Raw genomic sequence first — 27,171 nt, forward strand, 5'->3', positions numbered from 1 at the left:
TCCTGCACTTACAGTGATGACATTTGTAAACTCCTTTTACAGGGTATTAAATGGGCAGGAATTGCAGTCAGGAAACTCAAACCAAACATCACAGCAAGATCTGACAGAGTCACTCCATTCATCAGGGCCTGAATATCATCAGCCTTTGAATGTGGAAGGAGAAACGTTTGTCTGTTCTGTCTGTGGGAAAAGATTTCAAACATCAGTGTGACTGGAAAAGCACCGAGACACACACACCCGAGTGAGAGTGTTCCAGTGCACTGACTGTGGAAAGAGCTTTAACCAGTTACACAGCCTGAAAAAACATCGCACCATTCACAGCGGGGAGAAACCATACACGTGTTTTGTGTGTGGACGAGGCTTCAACTGATCATCCAACCTGGAGAGATACAAGGATACCCGCACCATGGAGAAACAGTGGAAATGTGGGGACTGTGGGAAGGGATTCAGTTCCCCGTCCCAGCTGAAAACTCATCAATGCAGTCACACTGGGGAGAGGCCGTTCACCTGTTCCATGTGTGGGAAGGAATTCACTTGGCCATGTCACCTGATAAGACACCAGAGAGTTCACACTGATGAGAAACCTTTTAAATGCTCTGTCTGTGAGAACAACTTTAAAAGCTCTGAGGGACTGATTAGACACCAGCGAGTTCACACTGAAGTGAGACTATTCAGTTGCTCTCACTGCGAAAAGAGATCCAAGCACTCATCGAATCTCACTGAACACCAGCGTGTTCACACTGGGGAGCGGCCTTTTCAATGCTCTGTCTGTGGGAACAGCTTTAAAAGTGCTGGTGAGCTGAGTAAACACCAGCGAGTTCACACTGACGAGAGACCTTTTAGTTGCTCTCACTGCGGGAAGAGGTTCAGGCGCTCATCCAACCTTATGGCACACCAGTGTGTTCACACGAGGGGGAGGCCATTCATCTGCTCTGTGTGTGCAAAGGAATTCTCCCAGTCATCCAACCTGCTGGCACACCAGCGAGTTCATGTGTGACAGCAGGGGTTGGATTCTGCTGTTTTTCTGCTGTTAATCACATCCAGGACTGAACTATGTTCACTCTGCTGGTGTTAATAACCCTTCTAACTGGGGTGGAATTTAATATTAAAAGAAAGACTTACATTTATATAGCGCCTTTCACGACCACCGGACGTCCCAAAGCACTTTACAGCCAATGAAATACTTTTTTTTAACTGTAATCACTGTTGTAACCAGGGGTCAGTCTAAGGATAAGGGGTAAGCTATTTAGGACAGAGATGAGGAATTTCTTCACCCAGAGAGTGGGGAACCTGTGGAATTCTCTACCACAGAAGGCAGTTGAGGCCAATTTATTAAATATATTCAAGAAGGAGTTGGATATATTTCTTAAGGCTAAAGGGACCAAGGGATATGGGGAGAAGGCAGGGACAGGGTACTGAATTTGGATGATCAGCGATGATCTCATTGAATGGCGGAGCAGGCTCGAGGGGCCGAATGGCCTACTCATGCTCCTATCTTCTGTGTTTCTATGTTTCTATGTAATGCAGGAAATGCGATAGCCAATTTGGGCACAGCAAGCTCCCACAAACAGCAGTGTGATAATGACCAGATAATCTGTTTCAGTGATGTTGATTCTGGATATATACCAAATAAATCAACTTTGTTTTAAACAGTGTGTCAATTCCTTGGTTTTTCCATGATAAGAGGAGACTAATGGATTTCCTGCTATTGATTGTTCCATTTTTGGGCCATTTCTCCTGTCTTACGCTAGAATTTTTAATTTCTCATAAATTTGGTTACCCTCATGGACAAGTCCCAGCTCCCCATATCTTCCAGAGAGCCTCTCCTAGCCTTGGTAGCCTAAATGTAAGATCCTAACCCGAATCATTAACGTAATCCCTAACCCCAACCTCTGACTGTATCACCCTGACTACAGTCCTCACGTCTATCACTGATCCCTAAAGTGCCCAGTCTCAATAGTGATTGTGATGTCAACGGGGGTGCAGAGGTCAACGACCAGGTTATTTTTTTTATATATAACTCGACAAGGCTTCTTCAGTCGCACCTCCCAAACCTGCAACATCTTTCACCTAGAAGGATAAGGGCAGCAGGAGCATGGGAACACCATCCCCTCCAAGTCACACACCATCATGACTTGGAAGTATATCGCTGTTCCTTCATCGTCGCTGGGTCAAAATCCGGGAACTCCCTTCCGAACAGCACTGTGTGAGTGCCTTCACCACACAGACTGCAGTGGTTCAAGAAGGCTGCTCACCACCTCCTTCTCAAGGGCAACTAGGGATGGGCAATAAATGCTGGTCTTGCTAGTGACGCCCACATCCCATGAAATAATTTTTTAAATGTTTTCCTTGCCTTACTTCCTGGTCCAAATGCACCTCTTCTGTTCCTCAACCATTCCATTCACCCAAGACCCGTCATATTATTTAGAGGATAGGCCGCTGATGCGTAAAAAGGAATCAATTATCAGGAATTGCTTCACATCCTCGATGGTGGCTGTGGGTACCCAGAATGCCGCGCGGTTGGGAATACGCCCTATCTGAGTGACGGGGGACCGGTGCGCAGGCACAGTAGAGCTGGGTTCCTGGGCCGCCTGGAGGAAGATGGCGGTCGGGAGAGAGCGGACACGGTGGGAGAGGGCGAGAGGGCGCGGTGGGAGAATAAACCACAAGGCCGGCTTTTCATGAAGGGGCTGTGGCCTTAGGCCCGAATAACAGCCCCCGAGGCCGGGCTTCTTCCAGCTGCGGGGCGGCGGCTGTGAGGCTTTCTCCCGGGGACAGAGGGAGGAATTGGAGCCGCGGGTGGGCTGGGAAGCTTCATAAACACCCGGTGTAGGCCTCAGGCCCCGAATTAGAGCCCACAGGCCCCGGGTTTACCCGCGGGGACAGGCCCGGCCGCCCGGGTCAGCGGGGTCACTGGCCGCCATCTTGGGCAGGGCGGGGTCACTGGCCGCCATCTTGGGCAGGGCGGGGTCACTGGCTGCCATCTTGGGCAGGGAGGGATTTTAAAAATTTGTTTCTGGGATGTGGCGTCGCTGGCAAGGCCGGCATTTATTGCCCACCACTAGTTGCCATGGAGAAGGCAGTGGTGAGCCGCCTTCTTAAACCGCAGCAGTCCGTGTGGTGAAGGTTGTCGCGGTTTGTTACAACTGAGTGACTCACTGGGCCATTTCAGAGGGCGGTTAAGAGTCAACCACATTCCTGTAGGTCTGGAGTCACCAATAGGCCAGACCAGGTAAGGATGGCAGATTTCCTTCCCGAAAGGACATTAGTGAACCAGATGGGCTTTTACGACAGTCTGATAGTTTCATGGTCACCATTACTGATATTAGCTTTTTGTTCCAGATTTATTGAATTAACTGAATTTAAATTCCCCAGCTGCTGTGGTGGGATTTCAACTCACATCTCCGGATCATTAGTCCAGGCCTCTGGATTACTAGTCCAGTGACATTACCACTAGGCTATCGTCCCCCTACGCGCATGTGCTGCCATCTTGGTACAGGAACAGAGAGTGGGCGGGGCTTCAGGGTCCCAGTGACCAGGAGAGACAATCATTGACTCATTGATTTTATTCTCACTCTGCACACAGCGGGTGTGGAATTGAACCCAACCAGAGTAGAGGGAGGGGGAAAACTGGGAGTGGAGGAAAGAAATGTTGGAGATGGTGCGAGGGGTTTGGATTTCAGCACAGGGAGGAGGGAGAGTGTGTGGGACCGGGATTTACAGCTTTGGGGTTAAAATGTGTTATTTTGGTCATATTTCTAGATTTGCTATTTTCTGCCCACTGGGCAATCACAGTGCACTGACCAACACCTCAGTTTGTCAGAATAGGGCAGGTGGAACCGAGCCAGAGGCAGCTCTGGGACTTCATCTTCTGAGCATTGGGTTGGGAAACAAGAATTCCATTGTTTATTGGGCCCTGGGGAGCACTGCCCTCCTCCCACAATTTTAATATTTTGATGCATCTGTCTATTTATATACTAGGAATGTTTTAATTGCTTTCACAGCAAAATGCATTTATTATCAAACCTTCGCAGAAGACAACTGTGGCAACAATTGAATAAAACTCAGAGAGTTGTCGGGATCTGGAACGCTCTACCTGAAAAGGTCATGAGCTGATTCCATCAATGAGTTTAAAAGGGAGTTGGGCGGGTACTTGAGGATGAGGATGTTACAGGGTTACGGACAACAAGCAGGGATGTGGGACTAAGCATGAGTGCTCATTCTAAGAGCCAGCACAGGCCCGACGGGCCGAATGGCCTCCTTCGTGCTGTCCGCTTCCATGATTCTATGAAAACTAACAGCACCAAACAAAGAAATGATCTTCCTTGGTTATCAATCATTTCACTAAATTTCAACAGAGTACTCTATACACCAACAACAATTTACATTTATATAGAGCTTTAAAAACATTTACAGTAGCGTAATAAGACAATAATTGACACACATACATTGTTTATGGTCCAGTGCACTTACTCAAAGTTCCTTCACAACTGTAACAATTTTATTGCGGTTGCTGTGAAGGCTGCGCTCATTCTGCTCGTACACCTGGTCTCCAAAGGAGGCAAAACAGGACGAATGCTGCCGAGCTCAGCTCTTTTTGATCAGAAAATATCAACTGTTTCGCCTCATCAGGAAATGCACAAAAGAGGCAGCAGTGCTGATTGGCTGCCCAGGAAAGTCCTATTTAGATTAAACTCCTTCACCCAGAGAGTGCTGAGAATGTGGAACTTGCTGCCACAGGGAATAGTTGAGGCGAAGAGCAGGGATGTATTTAAGGGGGAGTTGGATAAACACATGGGAGTAAGGAATAGAAGGAGATGCTGATAGGGTGAGATGAAGAGAGATGGGAGGAGGCTCGTGTGGAGAATAAACACCGCATGGACCAGTTGGGCCGAATGGCCTGTTTCTGTGCTGTACAATCTATGTAATTCTATGTAATAAGAGAGGAAAGAATGTTCCCTAGAAACTAGAATTATCTGTTCTGTATTTTAATCCTGAACTTACAGTGATGCCTTTTTTAAACTGCTTTTACAGGGAATATCATCGGTCTTTGAATGCGGAAGGAGAAATGTTTGCCTGTTTTTTCTGTGGGAAAAGATTTCAAAGACCAGTGTAACTGGAAAAGCACCGAGACACACACACCCGAGTGAGAGTGTTCCAGTGCACTGACTGTGGAAAGAGCTTTAACCAGTTACACAGCCTGAAAAAACATCGCACCATTCACAGTAGGGAGAAACCGTACACGTGTTGTGTGTGTGGACAAGTCTTCAACTGATCGTCCAACCTGGAGAGACACAAGAACACCCGCACCACGGCGAAACCGTGGAAATGTGGGGACTGTGGGAAGTGATTCAGCTCCCCATCCTGGCTGGAAACTCATCGACGCAGTCACACCGGGGAGAGGCCATTCACCTGCTCCGAGTGTGGGAAGGGATTCAGTCAGTCATCCCATCTTCTGACACACCAGCGAGTTCACACAGAGGAGAGACCGTTCAGTTGCTCTCACTGTGGGAAGAGGTTCAGGCACTCATCTCACCTCATTGCACACCAGCGAGTTCACACTGGGGAGAGACCGTACACCTGCTCTGTGTGTGAGAAGGGATTCACTAATTCATCAACTCTGCTGATACACCAGCACATTCACACTGCAGAGAGGCCGTTCACCTGCTCCGTGTGTGAGAAAGGATTCACTAATTCCTCTGACCTTCTGAGACACCAGCGCATTCACACTGGGGAGATGCCATTCACCTGCCCTGTGTGTGGGAAGGGATTCACTCAGTCATCCAACCTGCTGATACACCAGTGCATTCACACTGGGGAGAGGCCATTCACCTGCTCCGTGTGTGGGAAGGGATTCAATCAGTCATCCAACCTGCTGACACACCAGCGAGTTCACACTGGGGAGATGCCATTCACCAGCTCCGTGTGTGGGAAGGGATTCACTCAGTCATCCAACCTGCTGGCACACCAGCGAGTTCACACTGGGGAGAGGCCGTTCACCTGCTCCATGTGTGGGAAGGGATTCAATCAGTCATCCAACCTGCTGAGACACCAGCGAGTTCACAAGTGACTGCAGAGGTTGGATTTTGCTGTTATTGCTGCTGTTAATCACATCCAGGACTGAACCTTGTTCATTCTGACAGTTGGGGTTTGTTTCTGCTGATGTTAATAGCCCCTATAGCTGGGCTGGAGTTTAATATTCTGGATATAAAGCTGATTGAGTTGTCGGGGCTGCAGTGTTCGTTTAAGAACCGCTGTCTGATCTTTCCCCTTAATTTCTGATGAGAGTCCCTGAATTATTTTAAAATAAAATTATGAACTTTTACTTCAATCCTAAATTGATCTTTGGTACAAAATCTACAATTCAGTGTCTGAAAGGTTTCACTGATTAACATCTCCAATTAGAAAGTGCTGATTAATTCTCACTGACAATTCTTACTGACTTGCACATTACACACAGTGGCACCTCCATTATCCACCAGAAAGAAGGGGAATGGGAATTGGTGGAGAATCGAGAGTCCCCAAATGTTGCCCCTCCCGTCTGATACAGCAATCCCCTCGACACAGGAATGGAGACAAGTCCAGTTATAGTGACGGGATGAGTTAAAGGTATTTACTCAGACAGGCGGAAGGTGGGAAGTGGTGTTCCGTGGGGATCGGTGCTGGGACCACTGTTGTTCACCGTTTACATGAATGATTTGGACTTGGGAATCAGAAGTACAATTTTAAAATTTGCAGATGGCACTAAATTGGGGGGTGTAGTTAATACTGAGGAAGACTGCGATAGCATCCTTGTAGAATTATTCAGTTGTGTTCAGTAAATAGCAGCATCTTTTAATTTGCTTTGACTGATCACATCACTATATAGTTAGATTAAAAACAGAAATCATTAACAGCTCCCAATTTCAGAATTGTCAGATTGAAACTCAACTTCTTCCAAGTGCAATCTAACATTTCAAAAATTGTAACGGATGTAGGCGAGATATTAGGACTGTTGTCTAACACAATCCAAACACAGTGACACACAGACAGATGGGCAGGTGTAGCTTCACAGCGAATCCTTTCAAGCCTCACTAAAAAGGTGGCAGACTGGCAATCCATTGTTCACTAATGGAGTTGTGATCTTTGTAAATTAAGAAAGGAAATGCATGGGAATGTGTTAAAGAGTTGATTAACAGAGTGGGGCATCATCTCCCTTTGATTTCTATTTCTGACGCCAGGAACAGAAAAAGGTCATTACAACACGACATAAACAGACTCTTCAGGTGTGAGACATCAGACTTCAGAACAACACGTCTGCCAGCTCTGGCCACAAACCTCAGTACAGTCAACCTTTCAGTAGCTGCAGCCCTGATTAAATAACTATTGTTTAACATGTCTAGTAGAGCTTTTGTATTTCTATTCAAAATAGAACAAAATCTATTTGTGACACACACACAAAGGTCGCTACAAACTTCCCTTAACTCCAACCCTCTGATTTCTGTTTTGTAGCCATCTTTCCATCCATTCTGCTGCCTGGCCCTTCACTCCACACGGCCTGACCTTGGTCATCTTGTCGATCTTACAAACTGTTTATGGATAGCAAGTGTGTCACAAAACAGGAAACAGAGAGTAGGGGTTAGGAGTAGCTACTCAAAACTGGCAAAAGGTGGGAAGTGGTGTTCCACAGGGATCGGTGCTGGGATCACTGTTGTTCACCATTTGCATAAACTATTTGGACTCGGGAATCAGAAGTACAATTTCAAACTTTGTCGATGACAACAAATTGTGAGGTAAAGTTAATACTGAAGAAGACTGCGACAAAATTCAAGAAGACATTAACAAACTTGCAGAATGGGAGTGTAATTGGCAAATGAATTTCAATATAGATCCGTGTGAGGTGGTGGTGTGTTTTGGTAGGAAGAATAAGGAGGCCACATGCTATTTTGAAAATAAGAGTCCAAATGCGACAGAGGAGCAAAGGGATCTCGGGGGCACAGATTCACAAATCACTAAAAGTAGTGATGCAGGTTAAGGAGGCCATAACAGGAGCAAACAATGGACTGGGGTCATTTCTAGAGGGATAGAATTGAAAAGCAGAGAAGTTATTTTAAACTTGTACTGAACCTTGGTTAGACTACACTTGGAGAACTGTGAGCAGTTCTGGACTCCATATTATATAAAAAGGATGTCGAGGCACTGGAGAAGATGCAAAAAGATTTGCAAGGATGATCCTAGAACTGAGAGGATATATTTATCAGGAAAGTCTGAAGAGGCTGGGGCTCTTTTCTCTAGAATAAAGAGGCCCGATAAAGGCCTTTAAGATGATGAAAAGGTTATATCGGGTGGACCTGGAGAAAATGTTTCCACTTGTGGGGGAGTCCAAAACTACAGGTCATAAATGTAGTGTATGTACCTTTAAGAGGAACTATGTTTTTGAAGCCCCTGTGTACTGTAGTACCAGTAGTGACCACTCGGGTATATAAGCCTGTATAGCGTCTTGTGTAGTTAGTTCACCTCCAGACTTTGTTCAGTAAACACTTGTTAAATCAACTCCTGCATTCCATGTCTCCATTAACACACGGATCTAACAGTGGCGACGAGTTAGAAACGAATTTACCTGAAATTCGGCAGCACCTCAAGGAGATCGATTCCTCAGACGAAGGTCGAAGCCAGAAGCAAGTAAAAAAAAAACTAAAAAAAAAACTGTGGTTTCACCAGCTAAACGGGCTGGTGGCAGGTAGTGCACTGATCCTTCCTGGGCTGCGGCGGGCTGGGGCTCGATCGGGTGGCTCTGCAGCGGGGCCGGGCAGCGAGTCGGAAAGCAGAAGCAAAGAGAGACAGAGGGTGGAACACTCAGGAGGCGGCCGGTGCTGCAAAGCAGGTCGGCGTTCGGACCGAGCAGAGGGAGGGGAAAGTCCCAGAGGGTCCGCTCCACGATGGGAACGGTTCTCCAAGTAACGGAGAAACTGTTTAAAAGATATATATTAAAAAAAAGAAGAAAAATAGAAATACCGCGAAAAGCTGCAGGTCGCAACAGGAACCGTGGAGAGCAGCGTTGGCAGCAGCGGCAGCGGGTGGAAAGCGCGGGAGGCGCCATCTTGACTCGGCGGGGAAGAAGGAAAAGCGCGGGAGGCGCCATTTTAGATTTTCAAGATGCCGTAGACTGGCAATATTACTGCTTTCGATAGTGATATAGAAGATTGGACCACATATGTGGAACGAGTGGAGGTATATTGTAAGGCGAATGAAGTAGCGGATGATAAAAAGGCATCGGTACTTCTAAATCTGATGGGCGCAAGGACATACGGGCTGTTACGAAACTTGATCACTCCAGCCAAACCGATGGACAAGAATTTTAAGGAGATTGTTGATACCTTACAGGAGCACTTAAACCCAAAACCGCTGCTGATAGCGGAATGATTCAAATTCTTCAGGAGGAATCAGCACAAGAATGAAAGTAACACTGATTACCTCACCGAATTATGAAAACTGTCAAAGCACTGCCAATTCGGGGCAGGACTGGCAGATTCTCTACGAGACAAATTCGTCTGCGGTCTCCTAAGCGAAGGAACACAGAAAAGACTACTTTCTGAGAAAGATTTGACACTGGACAAGGCTTTCAGTATGGCTGTATCATACGAAGCAGCAGCAAGAGGAGCTGCAGAGATACAGCAAAAGCCACAGGACTTCGGCACCCATGAAATGACACGGAGTTTCGAGAGGTGTTATCGCTGCGGCAGATCCACCCATGACCAGAAGGACAGCTGGTTCAAGGACAAATCATGCAGACAATGCGGAAAGATGGGACACATTGCACATGTATGCAGATCTGGAAAAAAATCCGCTGACAGTAAAAAGGTCAATAAGGAAAAGTACAGAAAGGTACAAATGATGACGGACAGTAGCTCCGAAGACCAGAAGAGCGATAGCGACTCCGGAAACAAGAGACTAAGCTGTCTCAAATTACATAATGTAATTGCCAAAGAAGATTACCAGACCATTTGGGTTACCCTCACGATAGCGGGGTCCCCAGTCAAAATGGAGCTAGATACAGGATCAGCTCTGACCGTCATGAGTCGACGGGGTTACGAGCGGCTATTTCCGCATATACCTTTGAAAGACACATCCATTATCTTGAAGACATATACGGGGCAGAAAGTATACCCCAGAGGGAAAATAAGGGTGCCTGTTGTATACTCTTTAATATTTACATAAATGGATTGGCAAAACTACTTGAACAATCTACAGCACCCGGCCTCACCCTATATGAATCCAAGGTTAAATTCCTCCTCTATGCAGACGACCTGGTTCTGCTGTCACCTACTAAAGAGGGGCTACAGCAAAACCTGGACCTGCTGGAGTCGTACTGCCAGACTTGGGCCCTGACAATAAATCCCCAAAAAACCAAAGTCCTTGTGTTCCAGCAAAGATCCAAACATCAGGGACCCAAAATAAATTTCACAGTAGGAACAACCAAAATTGAACAAACCACTAACTACACATACTTGGGCTTAAAAATCAGTTCTACGGGAAACTTCAAACTGGCTGTGAATGAACTGAAAGAGAAAGCAAGAAGGGCTTTCTATGCCATCAAAAAATCAATCCAAATAGAAATCCCAATTAGCATTTGGCTCAAAATTTTCAAATCAGTAATTGAACCAATTGCACTCTATGGCAGTGAGGTATGGGGACCGCTAACTCAACAAGAATTTGCAAAATGGGACAAACACCCAATTGAGATCCTACATGCAGAATTCTGTAAAAGTATCCTCCGGACTCAAAGGAAAACAGTAAACAATGCATGCAGGGCGGAACTAGGCCAATATCCATTAATAATCACTATCCAAAAAAGAGCCACCAAATTTTGGAATCACCTACAAATGAGCAATCCCCAATGCTATCACTACGACGCCCTGAAATGCCAAGAGCTGACCATAAAGAAGAATACCCTCAGTCAACTAGTCCTGGGACTCAGTGAAGTAACTACTAACAATACTAACAATAACCAGCCCCAGGACAGTGACAGGGTAACACAAAGAATTCGACCCAACACAATCGTCGCTAAGCAAAAGGAAAAATATCTGACATATTGGGCAGAAACAACAAAAACCCAAAGCAAACTCAATTGCTACTTGGCCCTAAACAGACAATACAACATAGCTGATTACCTGACCATGGTAAAGGATAACAAACTGAGAAGAACCTTGACAAGGTACAGACTTAGCGAACATAGCCTAGCGATCGAAAAAGGCAGACACAGGCAGACCAGGCTGCCAAGAGAGGACAGGATATGCTCGCACTGCAGTCAGGGAGTGGTGGAGACAGAGATGCACTTCCTCACAGCTTGTGGAAAATATCAGGGCATCAGGGAGAATTTCTACCAAAGATTCTCACAAATATGCCCTGATTTCAGAAATCTGAATGACAACCAAAAACTCCCATTCCTACTGGGAGAGGAGAGAAGCTGTATAACACTGGCGGCACGCTATGTTACAGCTTGCCATGAACAGAGAGCCAACCAGTAAACTAAGAAAAGAATATATATAAACAATGCGAATGTATATTTATACACTCAGGGATATACCTCTTTATACACTGTATGAATAGAACTGCGTTTATGTGGTAAACCATAAATGTATTTTGATGCTTTGGCAACATAAGATGTAACTTATCATGCCAATAAAGCGATTTGAATTGAATTGAATTGAATTGTATACAACGGCAAGGAAATACAGAAGTTGTATTTACGTTCTGCAAGATGGTGGTCCACCGTTGTTGGAACGTGAATGGATCAGAAAGATACGTTTAGACTGGCACTCCATTCAGGCACTGACGGTGACCAGTAAGAAAAAAAATGATGATGATGTCATACCTGGACGATTAAAAGAAATCTTGGCTAACGCCAAAGTAGTGTTTCAACAGGAACTAGGAAGCCTGAAAGGCGCCACCGCCTCAATAAAAGTGGAAGATGCGGCAATTCCCAAGTTTTTTAAGGCAAGGCCGGTGCCATATGCAATTCGTCCAGCCATCGAGGCAGAGCTGGAGAATTTGGAAAAAGCAGGCGTGTTATCCAAGATAGATTGGAGCGAGTGGGCAACACCCATTGTCCCGGTCATGAAGAAAACGTTGAATAATGATAAATCTGAAGAACAGAGAAAAATTCGCATCTGTGGGGACTTCAAGGTGACTGTAAACCCGGTTCTTCACACGGTACAGTATCCTCTTCCGGGGATAGGAGATATTTTCGCCTCGCTATCCGGAGGGAAACGTTTCACCAAAACTGACTTAGCACAGGCATATCTACAGATGGAGGTTGAGGAGGCCTCTAAAAAGTATCTCACGATAAACACACACAAAGGCACAAAGGCCTGTACCAGTACAATCGACTGGTTTTCGGAGTGGCATCAGCTCCGGCTATCTGGCAAAGAACTATGGAGCAAGTCCTGCAAGGGATTCCGGGGACTCAATGCTACCGAGACGACATCCTTGTAACAGGAGAAAACGACAACGAGCACCTTGCCAATTTGGAGCAGGTGCTCACGAGGCTGAGAGAACGGGGCCTACAAGCAAATCGCCCCAAGTGCAAATTTTTCCAGAAACAAATATCATATTGTGGCCATGTCATTAACAAAGAAGGGTTGCATAAGTCACCTGAAAAAATTGAAGCGGTCGTAAAAGCCCCCGCGCCTGAAAATGTTTCACAATTAAGGTCGTTCCTGGGATTAATAAATTACTATCATAAATTTTTAGCGAACTTGTCAATGGTTCTGCACCCTCTTAACACACTGCTACAAATGGGAGTAGTTTGGAAATGGAGCGAAGACTGTAAACGTGCCTTCCATAAATGCACAGGCTTGATCACGTCCAGGGAAGTGTTGGCTCATTACAACCCATCACTGCCAATCAGACTGGCGTGCGATGCATCCCCTTACGGCGTGGGAGCGGTATTATCGCATAGATTCCCTGATGGCTCGGAGCGGCCGATAGCTTTTGCATCACGCTCATTGAACTCAGCTGAGCATAACTATGCCCAGATCGACAGGGAGGCACTCAGCCTGGTGTGGGGGGTGAAGAAATTCAACCATTACCTACACGGACAAAAATTTACCTTGTTGACTGACCATCAACCCCTCATCTCCATATTCAACCCTAAAAAGGGCGTTCCCATTATGACAGCGCAAAGGCTACAGAGGTGGTCCCTTTTCCTAGGGGCACACCAATATAACGTAGGATACAAAGGAACAAAACAGCATGGGAATGCTGACGGGTTATCGCGCCTACCGTTGCCAACGGTAGAAGAGGCGCCTACAGTGGACCCAGTGGAGATGTTCCACTCGACCATAGTGGAATGTCTACTGGTGACAAATTCTACCATTGAAAAGGAAACGAGAAATGACCTGACTCTCTCACGAGTCTACGATTTAACGGTGAAGGGATGGCCAGCACATGGCGAACCACTGTTGCCAACATTCTCGCAAAGAAGAGAACAGCTGTCAGTGTGCCGAGGAACCTTGATGTGTGGATCCAGAGTGGTGATTCCACCCAAACTCAAGGATAAAGTGCTAAAGGAGCTTCACAAGGGGCATCTGGGTGGAGTGAAAATGAAGAACTTAGCCAGAGCGTTTGTGTGGTGGCCAGGTATCGATGGAGACATCGAAGAAATGACCAAGAGCTGCCTAGGATGCCAGAAGGTCCAAAACGCCCCACCACAAGCCCCTCTACATCCATGGGAGTGGCCCTCATCTCCATGGCAAAGGGTACATATCGACTTTGCTGGTCCATTTATGGACTCAATGTTCTTAATCGCGGTGGATGCACACTCCATGTGGCCGGAGTTAATAAAGATGTCCTCCACCACCACGGAAAAAACCATCACAGTATTAAGGACCATATTTGCCAGGAATGGGCTGCCTGAACAGATCTGTTCTGATAATGGACCGCAATTTGTATCCGAAGAATTCAGGAAGTTCTTAAAAAACAATGGGGTTAAGCACTACACGTCCTCCCCATACCATCCCGCCACAAATGGATTAGCTGAAAGGTTTGTCCAGACCTTCAAGAAGGCCATAAAGGCCATGGGTAATGAAGACATAAATCTACAACATAAGGTAGATAACTTCTTGTTTGCATACAGGAATTCAACACATGTGGTTACAAACCAAACCCTCGTCATGATGTTTTTCAATAGAAGACTAAGATGCCGGCTGGATTTGGTCAAGCCAAACGTCAGAAGGGACGTAGAGAACCGACAATTTCAAAGCATGAATGAAAGGCCAACTAGAACCTTCCAGATAGGTCAACCAGTTTTGGCCCAGGACTACCGTACTGAGAAATGGCAGCCTGGAACTATTTGCACACGACTAGGACCGCTGATGTATACCGTGGACATTGAGAAAGCATAATAAGGTGCCATGCTGACCAGATCATAGAGTCATCCGAAAAGGACAACCTACACCACAACTCTATACGCCTAGTGATGAAGCAGAGATACCCATAGTATCTACCTCCGATCCGGTGATACTGGAACCAGATGAACCCGACACTGGCATTGAAGCCGAATCGACCTTGCCAAAAGAACCTACTGCACCACCGAGGCGTTATCCGGACCGAGTCAGGAAGCCTCCAGAGAGACTGAATTTGTAATTGATTAACTTCAGCAAATTTGTAGATTATTATTCTTGTAAAAATGTTATTTAATGATTACTTAAAATGTTATGTACTATTTATCTAAAAAGGGAGGAATTTTAGTGTATGTACCTTTAGGAGGAACTATGTTTTTGAAGCCCCTGTGTACTGTAGTACCAGTAGTGACCACTCGGGTATATAAGCCTGTATAGCGTCTTGTGTAGTTAGTTCACCTCCAGACTTTGTTCAGTAAACACTTGTTAAATCAACTCCTACATTCCGTGTCTCCATTAACACACGGATCTAACAATAAATATAACAGTCTCTAATAAATCCAATGGGGAATTCAGGAGAAACTTCTTTACCCAAGGAGAGGTCAGAATGTGGAACGTGCTACCACAAGGAGTAGTTGAGGTGAATAGCACAGATACATTCATGGGGAAGGTAGATAAGCACATGAGGGAGAAAGGAATAGAAGGATATGCTAATAGGGTTAGATGAAGAGTGGTGTGAGGAGACTCGTGTGGAGCAGAAACACCGGCAGTGACCAGTTGGGCCGAATGGCCTGTTCCTGTGCTGTAGACTCTGTAATTCTATGTAACTCTATGTAACTGTGTCTTCTGACTCCTGACATAGCTGGAATAGCTTTTGCTATTATTACAACAATTGTGCAGCATCTTCATTCCCAAAGATCTCTTGGCTTCTCTGATGGCTGCTTTTGACTCCCTCAAATTCTGGGTGATATTTGCCCCTATTCTCCTGTAAACTGAATTCACCTTGTTACAAACTGGGTTCAATGTAAGACAGTTCGGGGAGTCAGGGATCATTCACCCCGAGACCTACGCTGGCCGCTAAAACCCCAGACAGTTCCTTAGTAAGGATTCCTCTGGTTCCTCGCCATATATTTGTCAGGATAACAAAACCCAGCTTCCTTACCGTCCACTCCTGGAGGCCCCACTCCCTGAGCCTACAACCTTCAGCAGGGTCAGTGGTGGAGTTCCACAGCGGGAGTGATCCCAGAGTAACTGTCGGGATCGCACCCCGTGGATGTTCCGGGTCGTGTATTTTTAGTTATCCTGGTGTCTAACACACACACATCAATAAAACAGGGAATTCCTGGAAACACGCTGCAGGTCCTTCTTTATCTGGAGATCAAATGTCTGTTGTCTAATTGTACCAGCAGTTAACAGGCTCCTGTGAACTCCGTCTGTTATTTTAATGCAGACTTTAACCAATTTATTTTAAATGGGTTTATTTCAAATGAGTTAATACCTGCCTTAAAATGGTAGACTCAGGACTGTCACACAAACATGTCCAATGATTACCAGTCATTTTTAGACTGGAAACTTAAATCTGTTTCACGTTCAGTCAGGAACAGATCTCAGTTTGACACCAATCTCTGATTTGACAGCACGTTTCCAGCATTCACCGTTGTTCTTCCTGACTCTAAACACAGTTGTAAAGGAGCCTTCTGTTCCGTGCCTAGGAGCTCTGAACCATGGAAGAGAGCGGCTGAGACACATTTCTTACAGGTCTCGAGATTAACCCACATGACAACTTTGCTGTCAGTGAAGAGAGACGAGAAAGACCAAAGTGCCGTTTGCCCCTCTCAGTGTGGCCCTGAAGGACTGTGTCCAGGCTGACGTTCTGTTCCCGATGTACGATCCTCCCTCAGATTGTCCTTTCTGAGCTCCAGCCAGGTGATACTAAACACTCAGGTGGGAAAGACAATAATCTACAACAATGTGTTTAAATCAAAGCAGATTTCTTTTGACATATATCCAGCATATTAAACTCCAGCCCAGTTATAGGGGTTATTAACATCAGCAACAACAATAACAGCAGAGTCCAACCCCTGCAGTCATTTGTGAACTCGCTGGTGTCTCAGCAGGTTGTTTGACTGAGTGAATCTCTTCCCACACTCAGAGCAGGTGAATGGCCTCTCCCCAGTGTGAACTCGCTGGTGTGTGAGCAGATCCTTTCTGCTTTTAAATCTCTTCTCACAGTCAGACCATTTGAAAGGTCTGTTATCAGTGTGAACAAGTTGGTGATCAGTGAGGTGGGATGACTGAGTGAATCCCTTACCCCACACAGAGCAGATGAAAAGTCTCTCCCCAGTGTGAACTCCCCGGTGTCTCAGCAGGTGGGATGAACGGGTGAATCCTTTCCCACACACAGAGCAGGTGAATGGCCTCTCCCCGGTGTAAGTGCGTTGGTGTGTCAGTAAATCCTTTTTACTTTTAAAGCTCTTCCCACAGTTAGAAGATTTAAAAGGTCTCTTATCAGTGTGAACTTGCTGGTGTGTCAGAAGGTGAGATGAACAAGTGAATCCCTTCCCACACAAGGAGCAGGTGAATGGCCTCTCCCCAGTGTGAGTGCATCGGTGTGCCAGTAATCCCTTTTACTTTTGAAGCTCTTCTCACAGTTAGAACACTTAAAAGGTCTGTTATCAGAGTGACCAAGTTGATGTGTTCAAAGGTGGGATGACTGAGTGAATCCCTTCCCACACATGGAGCAGGTGAACTGTCTCTCCCCAGTGTGAACTCGCAGGTGCGTCAACAGATCCTTTGTGCTTTTAAAGCTCTTCTCACAGTCAGAACATTTAAAAGATTGCTCCTCAGTGTGAACTCGCTGTGTGTCAGGAGGTTTGAGGAAGCATTAAATCCCTTCCCACATTCAATGCAGTTGAACGGTCTCTCTTCAGTGTGAACTCACTGGTGTGCATGAAGGCTGGATGACTGAGTGAATCCCTTCCCACACATCGGGCAGGTGAACGGCATCTCTCCAGTGTGACTGCGTCGATAAGTTTCCAGCTCAGAAGGGTAATTGAATCCCTTCCCACAGTCCCAACATCTCCATGGTTTCTCCATGGTGCGGGTGTCCTTGTGTCTCTCCAGGTTGGACGATCAGTTGAAGCCTCGTCCACACACACAACACGTGTACGGTTTCTCCCCGCTGTGAATGGTGTGATGTTTTTTCAGGCTGTGTAACTGGTTAAAGCTCTTTCCACAGTCAGTGCACTGGAACACTCTCACTCGGGTGTGTGTGTCTCGGTGCTTTTCCAGTCACACTGATGTTTGAAATCTTTTCCCACAGACAGAACAGACAAACATTTCTCCTTCCACATTCAAAGGCCGATGATATTCGGGTCCTGATGAATCGAGTGATTCTGTCAGATCTTGACGTGATGATTGGTTTGAGTTTTCCGTCAGCAAATCCTCCCCTTCTAATACCCTGTAAAAGGAGTTTACGAAAGCAATCACATTGAGTTTAAGCAGACTTTGGTAAGTGGCAGAAAAAGTCTTTTAAGTGCATTTACTGAATATTAGTGAGTAAAAAAGTGAATGATTTGAAGTAAGTTTAATTTTTTAGAGTAAATTAAGCTGTTGGGGAGTTGAAACCGGAAGTAGAATCCGGGTATAAAAGGGGGCGGGCTTAGTGTGGCAGGCTGAGTGCAAGTCGCATTGAGTGGAAGTAGAGTTTGGTAAGTGGCAGAGTTCAGGCAAATGGGAGGTGAGGGGGTGCTTGTTGCTCTGTTTTGCTTCCCTCTCTCAGGCTAATCCAACACTGCGGACGTGGAGCAGTGAGACAATTCAACCGGATAGGTCCCTCAGACAGCTTCCACGAGGGAGGTTGGTGATCAACTGGTTGGTAGGTTCTCTTCCTTCTCTTCTATACCTTTAAGTTGGTAAGTCCTATTAAATAGCGGTGTAATATTATTATCTATATCGGGGCAGAGGGTCTTCATAACTAATAATAAGAAATTTAATTAATTACACAGATATGGGTGAACAGGTGATGTGTCACTGTTGCGAAATGTGGGAGCTGGTGGACCCCATTGAGGCTCACGGTGATTACATTTGCGATAAGTGTTTGCTGCTAGAGGAACTCAAGCTCCATGTTAAAGAGCTTGAGACTGAGCTTCAGACACTGCCACACATCAGGGAGGGAGAGAAGTTCCTGGAGTCTATGTTTCAGGAGGTGGTCACACCTATGAAATTAATTACTGCAGATGTAGTCTGTGGACAGGGACAGGACGGTGTGACTACGAGTGAGGAAGGTACAGGGATCCAGGATGTAGTGTTGAAGGAGCCGCAGCCCTTGCTCTTGTCAAGCAGGATTGAGGTTCTTACTCCCTGTGAGGGCGGGAGCGGGGACTGCAGGGAGGAGGAGCAACCTGGCCACAGCACCGTGGTGCAGGGGGCCATTCAAGTGGAGGGAGTAAAAAGAAATGTTGTAGTGGTAGGGGATAGTATCATTAGGGGGATAGATAGGGTTCTCTGCAGTCAAGAGCGGGAGCCCCGAAGGCTGTGTTGCCTGCCCGGTGCCAGGGTTAAGGACATCTCTTCTGGGCTGGAAAGAAACTTGGAGTGGGAGGGGGAGGATCCTGTTGTCGTGGTCCATGTTGGTACAAACGACGTAGATAGGACAAGGAAGAAGGATCTGTTAAAGGAGTATGAGCAGCTAGGGGTCAAATTAAAAAACAGAACCTCAAGGGTAATAATCTCTGGGTTATTACCTGAGCCACGAGCAAATTTGGCTAGGATAAATAAAATTAAAGAGTTAAATGCGTGGCTCAAAGACTGGTGTGGGAGAAATTGGTTTTGCTTCTTGGGACACTGGCACCAGTACTGGGGCAGGAGGGAGCTGTTCCGTTGGGACAGACTCCACTTGGCCAGTGCTGGGACTAGAGTCCTGGTGAATCATATAACTAGGGCTGTAGAGAGGGCTTTAAACTAATTAGTGGGGGGGAGGTTTCTAGAGAGCAAATAACAGAAATGACAACAGAGAAGGTGATAGACTTAGGTAGCAGTGGGGAAATTAAAAACCAGAACGTGTCAGGAAGGGACAGAAGGTATGGAGTAAAAGGTAAAGTAGTAAAAGGGGAAGAAACAGGAACTAAGTGTCACAAAACATATTTGAAAGTTCTTTATCTGAATGCACATAGCATTCGTAACAAAATGAATGAGTTAACGGCGCAAATAACTACATATGGGTATGATCTTGTGGCCATTACAGAAACATGGCTGCAGGGTGACCATGACTGGGAATTAAACATACCAGGTTATTTAACAATCAGGAAGGACAGGCAGGAAGGGAGGGGAAGCTATGTTACTAAAGGAAGGAATCACTATAATACAGAGAAATGATATTGGGTCAAAGGAGCAGGATAGTGAAACAGTTTGGGTGGAGGTAAGGAATAATAAGGGGAAAAAAACACTAGTGGGCGTAGTCTATAGGCCTCTGAACAGTTGCAACTCTGTTGGACCGAGTATTAATCAGGAAATAATTGAGGCTTGTAATAAGGGAACAGCTATAATTATGGGGGATTTTAACTATCATATTAACTGGACAAATCAAACTGGGCAAAGCAGCCTTGAGGATGAGTTCATTGAGTGCATTAGGGATGGGTTTCTTGAGCAGTATGTAACTGAACCGACCAGGGGGCAAGCAACCTTAGATTTGGTCCTGTGTAATGAGACAGGATTAATTAAAAATGTCTTGGTAAAGGATCCCCTTGGAATGAGTGACCATAATATGGTTGAATTCCATATTCAAGTAGAGGGTGAGAAGGTTGGATTTCAAACAAGCGTGCTGAGCTTGAATAAAGGAGACTATGAAGGTATGAGAACGGAATTGATTCGAGTGGACCGGGAAAATAGATTAAAGGGTAAGACGGTACATGATCAGTGGTGTACATTTAAGGAGTTATTTTACAACTTCCAAAAATAAAATATTCCACAGAGGAAATAAGCGTGTAAAAGAAAAGATAGCCATCCGTGGCTAAGTAAAGTAATTAAGCATAGTATCCGACTAAAAACAAGGGCATATAAGGTAGCCAAATCTAGTGGGAAGATAGAAGATTGGGAAGTCTTTAAAAGACAGCAAAAAATAACTAAAAGATTGATTAAGAAAGGGAAGATAGATTATGAAAGTAAATTAGCAAAAAATATAGAAACAGATAGCAAAAGTTTCGATAGTTATATAAAAAGAAAAAGTGTGGCTAAAGTAAATGTTGGTCCCTTAGAGGATGAGACCGGGAAATTAATGGTGGGAAACATGGAGATGGCAATAACGCTGAGCAAATATTTTGTATCAGTCTTTACAGTAGAGGACACTAAGAATATCCCAACACTGGACAAACAGGGGGCTCTAGGGGGAGAGGAGCTAAATACAATTAAAATCACTAAGGAAGGAGTACTTGGTAAAATAATGGGACTTAAGCTGGATAAATCCCCTGGACCTGATGGCTTACATCCTAGGGTCTTGAGGGAAGTGGCAGTAGGGATTGTGGATGCATTGGTAATAATTTTCCAAAACTCCCTGGACTCAGCAAATGTCCTGGCAGATTGGGAAAGTGCTAATGTAACACCCTTATTTAAAAAGGTTATTGGGCAGAAGGCTGGAAACTATAGACCTGTTAGCCTAACATCTGTGGTTGGTAAAATGTTAGAGTCCATTATTAAGGAGACAGTAATGGGACATTTGGATAAACATAATTTAATAGGACAAACTCAGCATGGTTTCATGAAGGGGAAGTCATGTTTGACAAATTTCCTTGAGTTCTTTGAGGAAGTAACATACAGGGTGGATAAAGGAGAACCAGTGGACGTAGTGTATTTAGACTTTCAAAAGGCATTTGACAAGGTGCCACACAAAAGATTATTGCTCAAGATAAAAAATCACGGGATTGGGGGTAATATTCTGGCGTGGGTGGAGGATTGGCTCTCTAACAGAAAACAGAGAGTTGGGATAAATGGTTCATTCTCAGACTGGCAATCAGTAACTAGTGGTGTTCCGCAGGGGTCAGTGCTGGGTCCCCAACTCTTTACAATCTATATTAACGATTTGGAGGAGGGGACCGAGTGTAACATATCAAAGTTTGCAGATGATACAAAGATGGCAGGGAAAGTAGTGAGTGAGGAGGACATAAAAAACCTGCAAAGTGACATAGACAGGCTAAGTAAGTGGGCAGAGATTTGGCAGATGGAATACAATACTGGAAAGTGTGAGGTTATGCACTTTGGCAGGAAAAATCATAGAGCAATTTATTATCTTAATGGCAAGAAACTGGAAAGTACTGTAGTACAAAGGGATCTGGGGGTCCTGGTGCACAAAACCCAAAAAGTTAGTATGCAGGTGCAGCAAGTGATCAAGAAGGCCAATGGAATGTTGGCTTTTATTGCTAGGGGGATAGAATATTAAAACAGGGAGGTATTGCTTCAGTTGTACAAGGTATTGGTGAGGCCGCACCTGGAATACTACATATAGTTTTGATGTCCATACTTAAGAAAAGACATACTTGCTCTCGAATCAGTACAAAGAAGGTTCACTCGGTTAATCCCGGGGATGAGGGGGTGGTCATATGAGAAGAGGTTGAGTAGATTGGGACTCTACTCATTCGAGTTCAGAAGAATGAGAGGCGATCTTATTGAAACATATGAGATTGTGAAGGGGCTTGATCGGGTGGATGCGGTGAGGATGTTCCCAATGATGGGTGAAACTAGAACTAGGGGGCATAATCTTAAAATAAGGGGCTGTTCTTTCAAAACTGAGATGAGGAGAAACTTCTTCACTCAGAGGGTGGTAGGTTTGTGGAATTTGCTGCCCCAGAAAGCTGTGGAAGCTACATCATTAAATAAATTTAAAACAGAAATAGATAGTTTCCTAGAAGTAAAGGGAATTAAGGGTTACGGGGAGCGGGCAGGAAATTGGACATGAGTCCAGGTTCGGAATGGTCATGGCCCTGTGGGTAGTGGAGCGGGCCCAGGGGCCGTGTAGCCTGGTTCTGCTCCTACTGTGTTCTAATTCTGTGTTAGATTTCAGGAGATGGTTTTATTCCTGTTCCTGGCTGGGGTGGAGATCGCCTTTACAGAAGGTAAGTACTGCAGAAAATAAAGGGACAGAGTGATCTCCTGGAAGAATTTCGATCGCCTAGATGGGTCGGAGAGGAATTTCCCAGATTTTTTCTCCCAAATTGGCCATTGGGTTTTTTATGTGGTTTTTCGCCTCTCCCGGGAGATCACATGGGCTCAGGTGGGATGGAGAGTGATAGAAGATTTGAGGTTAGGATCAGATCAGCCATGATCTTATTGAATGGTGGAGCAGGCTCGAGGGGCCGATTGGCCTACTCCTGCTCCTATTTCTTATGTTCTTATGTTCTTATGTTCATCACTGTAAGTGCAGGATAGAAATTCAGAACAGACAATTCTAGTTTCTATCAAACATTCTTTCCTCTCTTGTTCCCCCAAAGCTGTAAAATCCCTGTCCCACACACTCTCCCTCCTCCCTGTGCTGAAATCCAAACCCATCGCACCATCTCCAACATTTCTTTCCTCCACTCCCAGTTTTCCCCCTCCCTCTACTCTGGTTGGGTTTAGTTCTACACCCGCTGTGTGCAGAGTGAGAATAAAATCAATGAGTCAATGATTGTCTCTCCTGGTCACCGCCGCCTGCGCATGCTCAGCTCACCTTCTATTGTTCAGTGTTAAAAGTCAAACCCCGCCCTTCCTACATTCTGATTGGTTGGAGGACCCGCCGCCCATTCTGTCCTCCCGCCCCACCCCGCCCCCTCTTTCTATTGGTCCGGAGCTCCCGTCAATCACATGGCAGTGTGAGCTGAGCATGCGCGGGAGTGACCGGACAGGAGAAACCACAACTGGATCGACACAGCAGAGCCGTTAATCCAGAGCCGGCTTGTATCAGGGCGGGCGCTGGATGCGGTAGTCGGCCCCTGGCCTCCTGTGTAGGTCTTTTTGTTGCTTCAGTTTGAGATGGAGGAGAAGCTGCTGGGTTTAACCCCCAGTATTTCTGAGCCCAGGAGGACCCAACAATTTCCAATGTGAGACTGTCAAGGGAGGTGGATTCTGGGGGAGATTAGGTTGTTAAACAGACACTGTCCCTACAATGTAAAAGAGTATTGTTTTAGGAACAAGTATTTCTGGTAAGGCTTTTAATCTATTTTACATCTACAGATTTTTTGAATTCATTCGTGGGGTGTGGGCGTCGTAAGACGTTGTCAATCCCCAGTTGCCCGGTGAGAAGGTGAAGCTGGACGCCCTTCATGAACCACTGCAGTCCGTGTGGTGAAGATGCTCCCACATTGCTGCCAGGTAAGGAATTCCAGGATTTTCACCCAGCGACGATGAAGGAATGACGATATATGTCCAAGGTTGGTGTGTGACTTGGAGGGGAACTTGGAGGTGATGCTGTTCCCATACACCTTGTCCTTCAAGGTGGTAGAGGTCGCGCGTTTGGGAGGTTCTGTCAAAGTTCTGGTCAGGTTGCAGATGAATAAAGTCCCTCGCCTTCACCCCGTCCACCTCTCTCTCCTCCCATAGAGGCTACTGAAGGACATTTAGTGAACCAGTTGGGTTTTTGTGACAATCTCTTGGAGTCATAACGGCACAGGAGGCCTTTCGGCCCATCGAGTCCGTGCCGGCTCTCTGTAGAGCAATCCAATCAGTCCCATTCCCCCGCTCTATCCCCGTAGCCCTGTAAGTTTATTTCTCCCAAGTGCCTCTCCAGTCTCCCCTTGAAAACATTGAGTGTCTCCGCTTTTATTTGGCACCTTTCATGCTGACATTTTTCTACTGCCGGCCCCACAAATGACCAGATTAATTGAGCTCAATTTCACAACCTGCCTTTGTGTTTTTGTGGGTTCTCTCTTACGTTCCATTTTTCCTGTTTTAAACTCATTCTACAGGGTATTAGAAGAATAGGATTTGCAGACGGGGAACTCAAACCAAACATCACTTCAAGATCTGACAGAGTCACTCGATTCATCAGGATCTGAATATCATTACCCTTTGATCATGGAAGCAAAAAGCACCGTTCACAGCGGGGAGAAACCGTACACATGTTCTGTATGTGGACAAGGATTCAGCCAATCCTCTGGCCTGTTGAGACACAAGCGCATACACACCAGGGAGAGGCCGTTCACCTGCTCCGTTTGCGGGAAAGGATTCACATGGTCATCCCACCTGCTGACACACCAGCGAGTTCACACTGGGGAGAGGCCGTTTACCTGCTCCCTGTGTGGGAAGGGATTCACTAATTCATCCAATCTGCTGCAACACTGGCAAGTTCACACTGATGAGAGACCTTTTAAATGCCCGGACTGTGGGAAGTGCTGTAAAAGTTCCGGGAAACTGATGTGCCATCAAAGTGTTCACACTGACGAGAGACCATTCAAGTGCTCTCACTGCGGGACTGGGTTCAGGCGATCATCTGACCTCACTGTGCACCAGCGCACTCACACTGGGGAGAGGCCGTTCACCTGCTCCGTCTATGGGAAGCGATTCACTCGCTCATCCCACCTGCTGACACACCAGCTTGTCCACACTGATAAGAGACCTTTTAAATGTTCTGGCTGTTAGAAGAGATTTAAAAGAAAAAAGGATCTACTGAGACACCAGCGAGTTCACTCTGGGGAGAGGCCATTCACCTGCTCCGTGTGTGGGAAGGGATTCATTCAGTCATCCAACCTGTTGAAACACCAGCAAGTTCACTCTGGGGAGAGGCTCTTCACCTGCTCCGTGTGTGGGAAGGGATTCAGTCGTACATCCCACTTGCTGACACACCAGCGAGTTCACACTGGGGATAGACCTTTTAAATGTTCTGACTGTGAGAAGAGATTTAATAGAAATAAGGATCTGCTGAGACACCAGCGGGTTCACACTGGGGAGAGGCCGTTCACCTGCTCTGTGTGCGGGAAGGGATTCACTCAGTCATCCGACCTTCTGAGACACCAGCATGTTCACACTGGGGAGAGGCCGTTCACCTGCTCCATGTGTGTGAAGGGATTCACTTGTTCATCCCACCTACTGAAACACCAGCATGTTCACACTGGGGAGAGGCCGTTCACCTGCTCCGTGTGTGGGAAGGGATTCATTCAGTCATCCGACCTGTTGAAACATCAGCAAGTTCACTCTGGGGAGAGGCTGTTCTCCTGCTCCATGTGTGGGAAGGGATTCACTCGTTCATCTCACCTGCTGACACACCAGCGAATTCACACTGCTGAGAGACCGTTCACCTGCTCTGTGTGTGGGAAGGGATTCACTCAGTCATCCAACCTTCTGAGACACCAGCGAGTTTACAAGTGACTGCAGGGGTTGGATTCTGCTGTTATTGCTGCTGTTAATCATATCCAGGACTGAACCATGTTCATTATGACAGTTTGTTTCTGCTGATGTTAAACTCCAGCCCAGTTATAGGGGTTATTAATATTCTGGATAGATGTCAAATAAATCAGCTTTGTTTTAAACACATTGTTGTAGATTTTTTTCTTTCCCACCCAATGTTTAGCATCACCTGGCTGGAGCTCAGAAAGGACAATCTGGGGGAAGGATGGTATGGATGGAACAGAATTTCAGCTGGACACAGTCCCTCAGGGCCACACTGAGAGGGGCAAACAGCACTTTGGTCTTTCTTGTCTCTCTTCACTGACAGCAATAATAATAATAATAATCAACTTTATTGTCATTGTTAGTGCACAAGTGCAGTACAACGAAATGTAAGCTTGCGGCTCCCGAGAGTGTACATTTTGATTAAGACATTTAACATACATTTGGCTTGTAACATAAACATAAACATAATAAAGTGCATTGACAGATGTGCAGGCTTTAGAATTTATTAGCAGAGTTCAGTAGGATGACAGCCCTGGGAAAGGAGCTGTTCCTAAATCTGGTCATTCGGGTGCAAATGCATCTGTAGCGTCTCCCAGATGGCAGGGGGGTGAAAAAGCTGTGGCTGGGGTGGGTAGGGTCTTTGTTGATGGTCAGTGACCTCCGTAGACAGTGTTTCTGGTATATGTGCTCTATGGTCGGTAGCCGGGTGCCGGTAATGCGTTGGGCAGTTTTGACTACCCGCTGCAGGGCTTTCCGGTCATAGGAGGTACAGCTGCTATACCACACTATGATACAGTTCGTCAGGATGCTCTCTATTGTGCAGTGGTAAAAGTTAGAGAGGATCCGGGGTGACAGGTTGCATCCCTTCAGCCTCCTTAGGAAATATAGGCGCTGCTGGGCCTTCTTCACCAAAGAGGAGGTACTGAGAGACCAGGAGCGGTCTTCCGTGATGTGGACTCCGAAGAACTTAAAGCTGCCCACCCTTTCCACCACAGCCCCTTGGATGTGGATGGGGGGGTGTCTTCCGCCTTTAGACTTCCTGAAGTCCGCAATGATTTCCTTGGTTTTCTTGATGTTAAGGGCCAGGTTGTTGTCGGCGCACCACTTCACGAGGTTCTGGACCTTCTCCCTGTAGGCTGACTTATCGTTGTTGGTGATCTGGCCTACCACCGTGGTACCATCCGCAAACTTGATGATGGTGTTGGAACCATGAACAGCCACGCAGTCGTGGGTGAAGAGGGAGTAGAGGAGGGGGCTCAGCACACAACCTTGTGGAGCCCCCGTGTTCAGGGTCGGGGGGGGGGAGGTGTGGTTACTTAATTTGACAGACTGGGGTCTGTTAGTTAGGAAGTCCAGGGTCCAGTTGCAGAGGGAAGTGTTCAGGCCAAGAGTGTGGAGTTTGGTGGCCAGCTTGTTGGGGACGATGGTGTTGAAT

At 46.1% G+C, this 27,171-nt stretch overlaps 1 protein-coding gene and 1 pseudogene across 1 annotated transcript in view; one reads left to right on the forward strand and one right to left on the reverse strand.

Moving 5' to 3' along the window:
• Positions 1-406: 406 nt before the first annotated feature.
• On the forward strand, positions 407-25,868 carry LOC147119233 (uncharacterized; annotated as a pseudogene).
• Positions 16,492-27,171, reverse strand: part of LOC147119234 (uncharacterized) — a 101,081-nt gene continuing 90,401 nt past the window's right edge. The window contains exons 2-3 of the mRNA XM_085984913.1: positions 17,096-17,150; positions 16,492-16,592 (exon numbers count right to left, since the gene is read on the reverse strand). Of these exons, the coding sequence (XP_085841039.1) occupies positions 16,492-16,592; positions 17,096-17,150 (156 nt within the window). The remainder of the gene's footprint in view (positions 16,593-17,095; positions 17,151-27,171) is intronic.

The sequence above is a fragment of the Somniosus microcephalus genome, chromosome 4 (genome assembly GCF_052327205.1).
Source record: "Somniosus microcephalus isolate GS21.2 chromosome 4, FLI_Smic_1.0, whole genome shotgun sequence".
Lineage (NCBI taxonomy): Eukaryota > Metazoa > Chordata > Chondrichthyes > Squaliformes > Somniosidae > Somniosus > Somniosus microcephalus.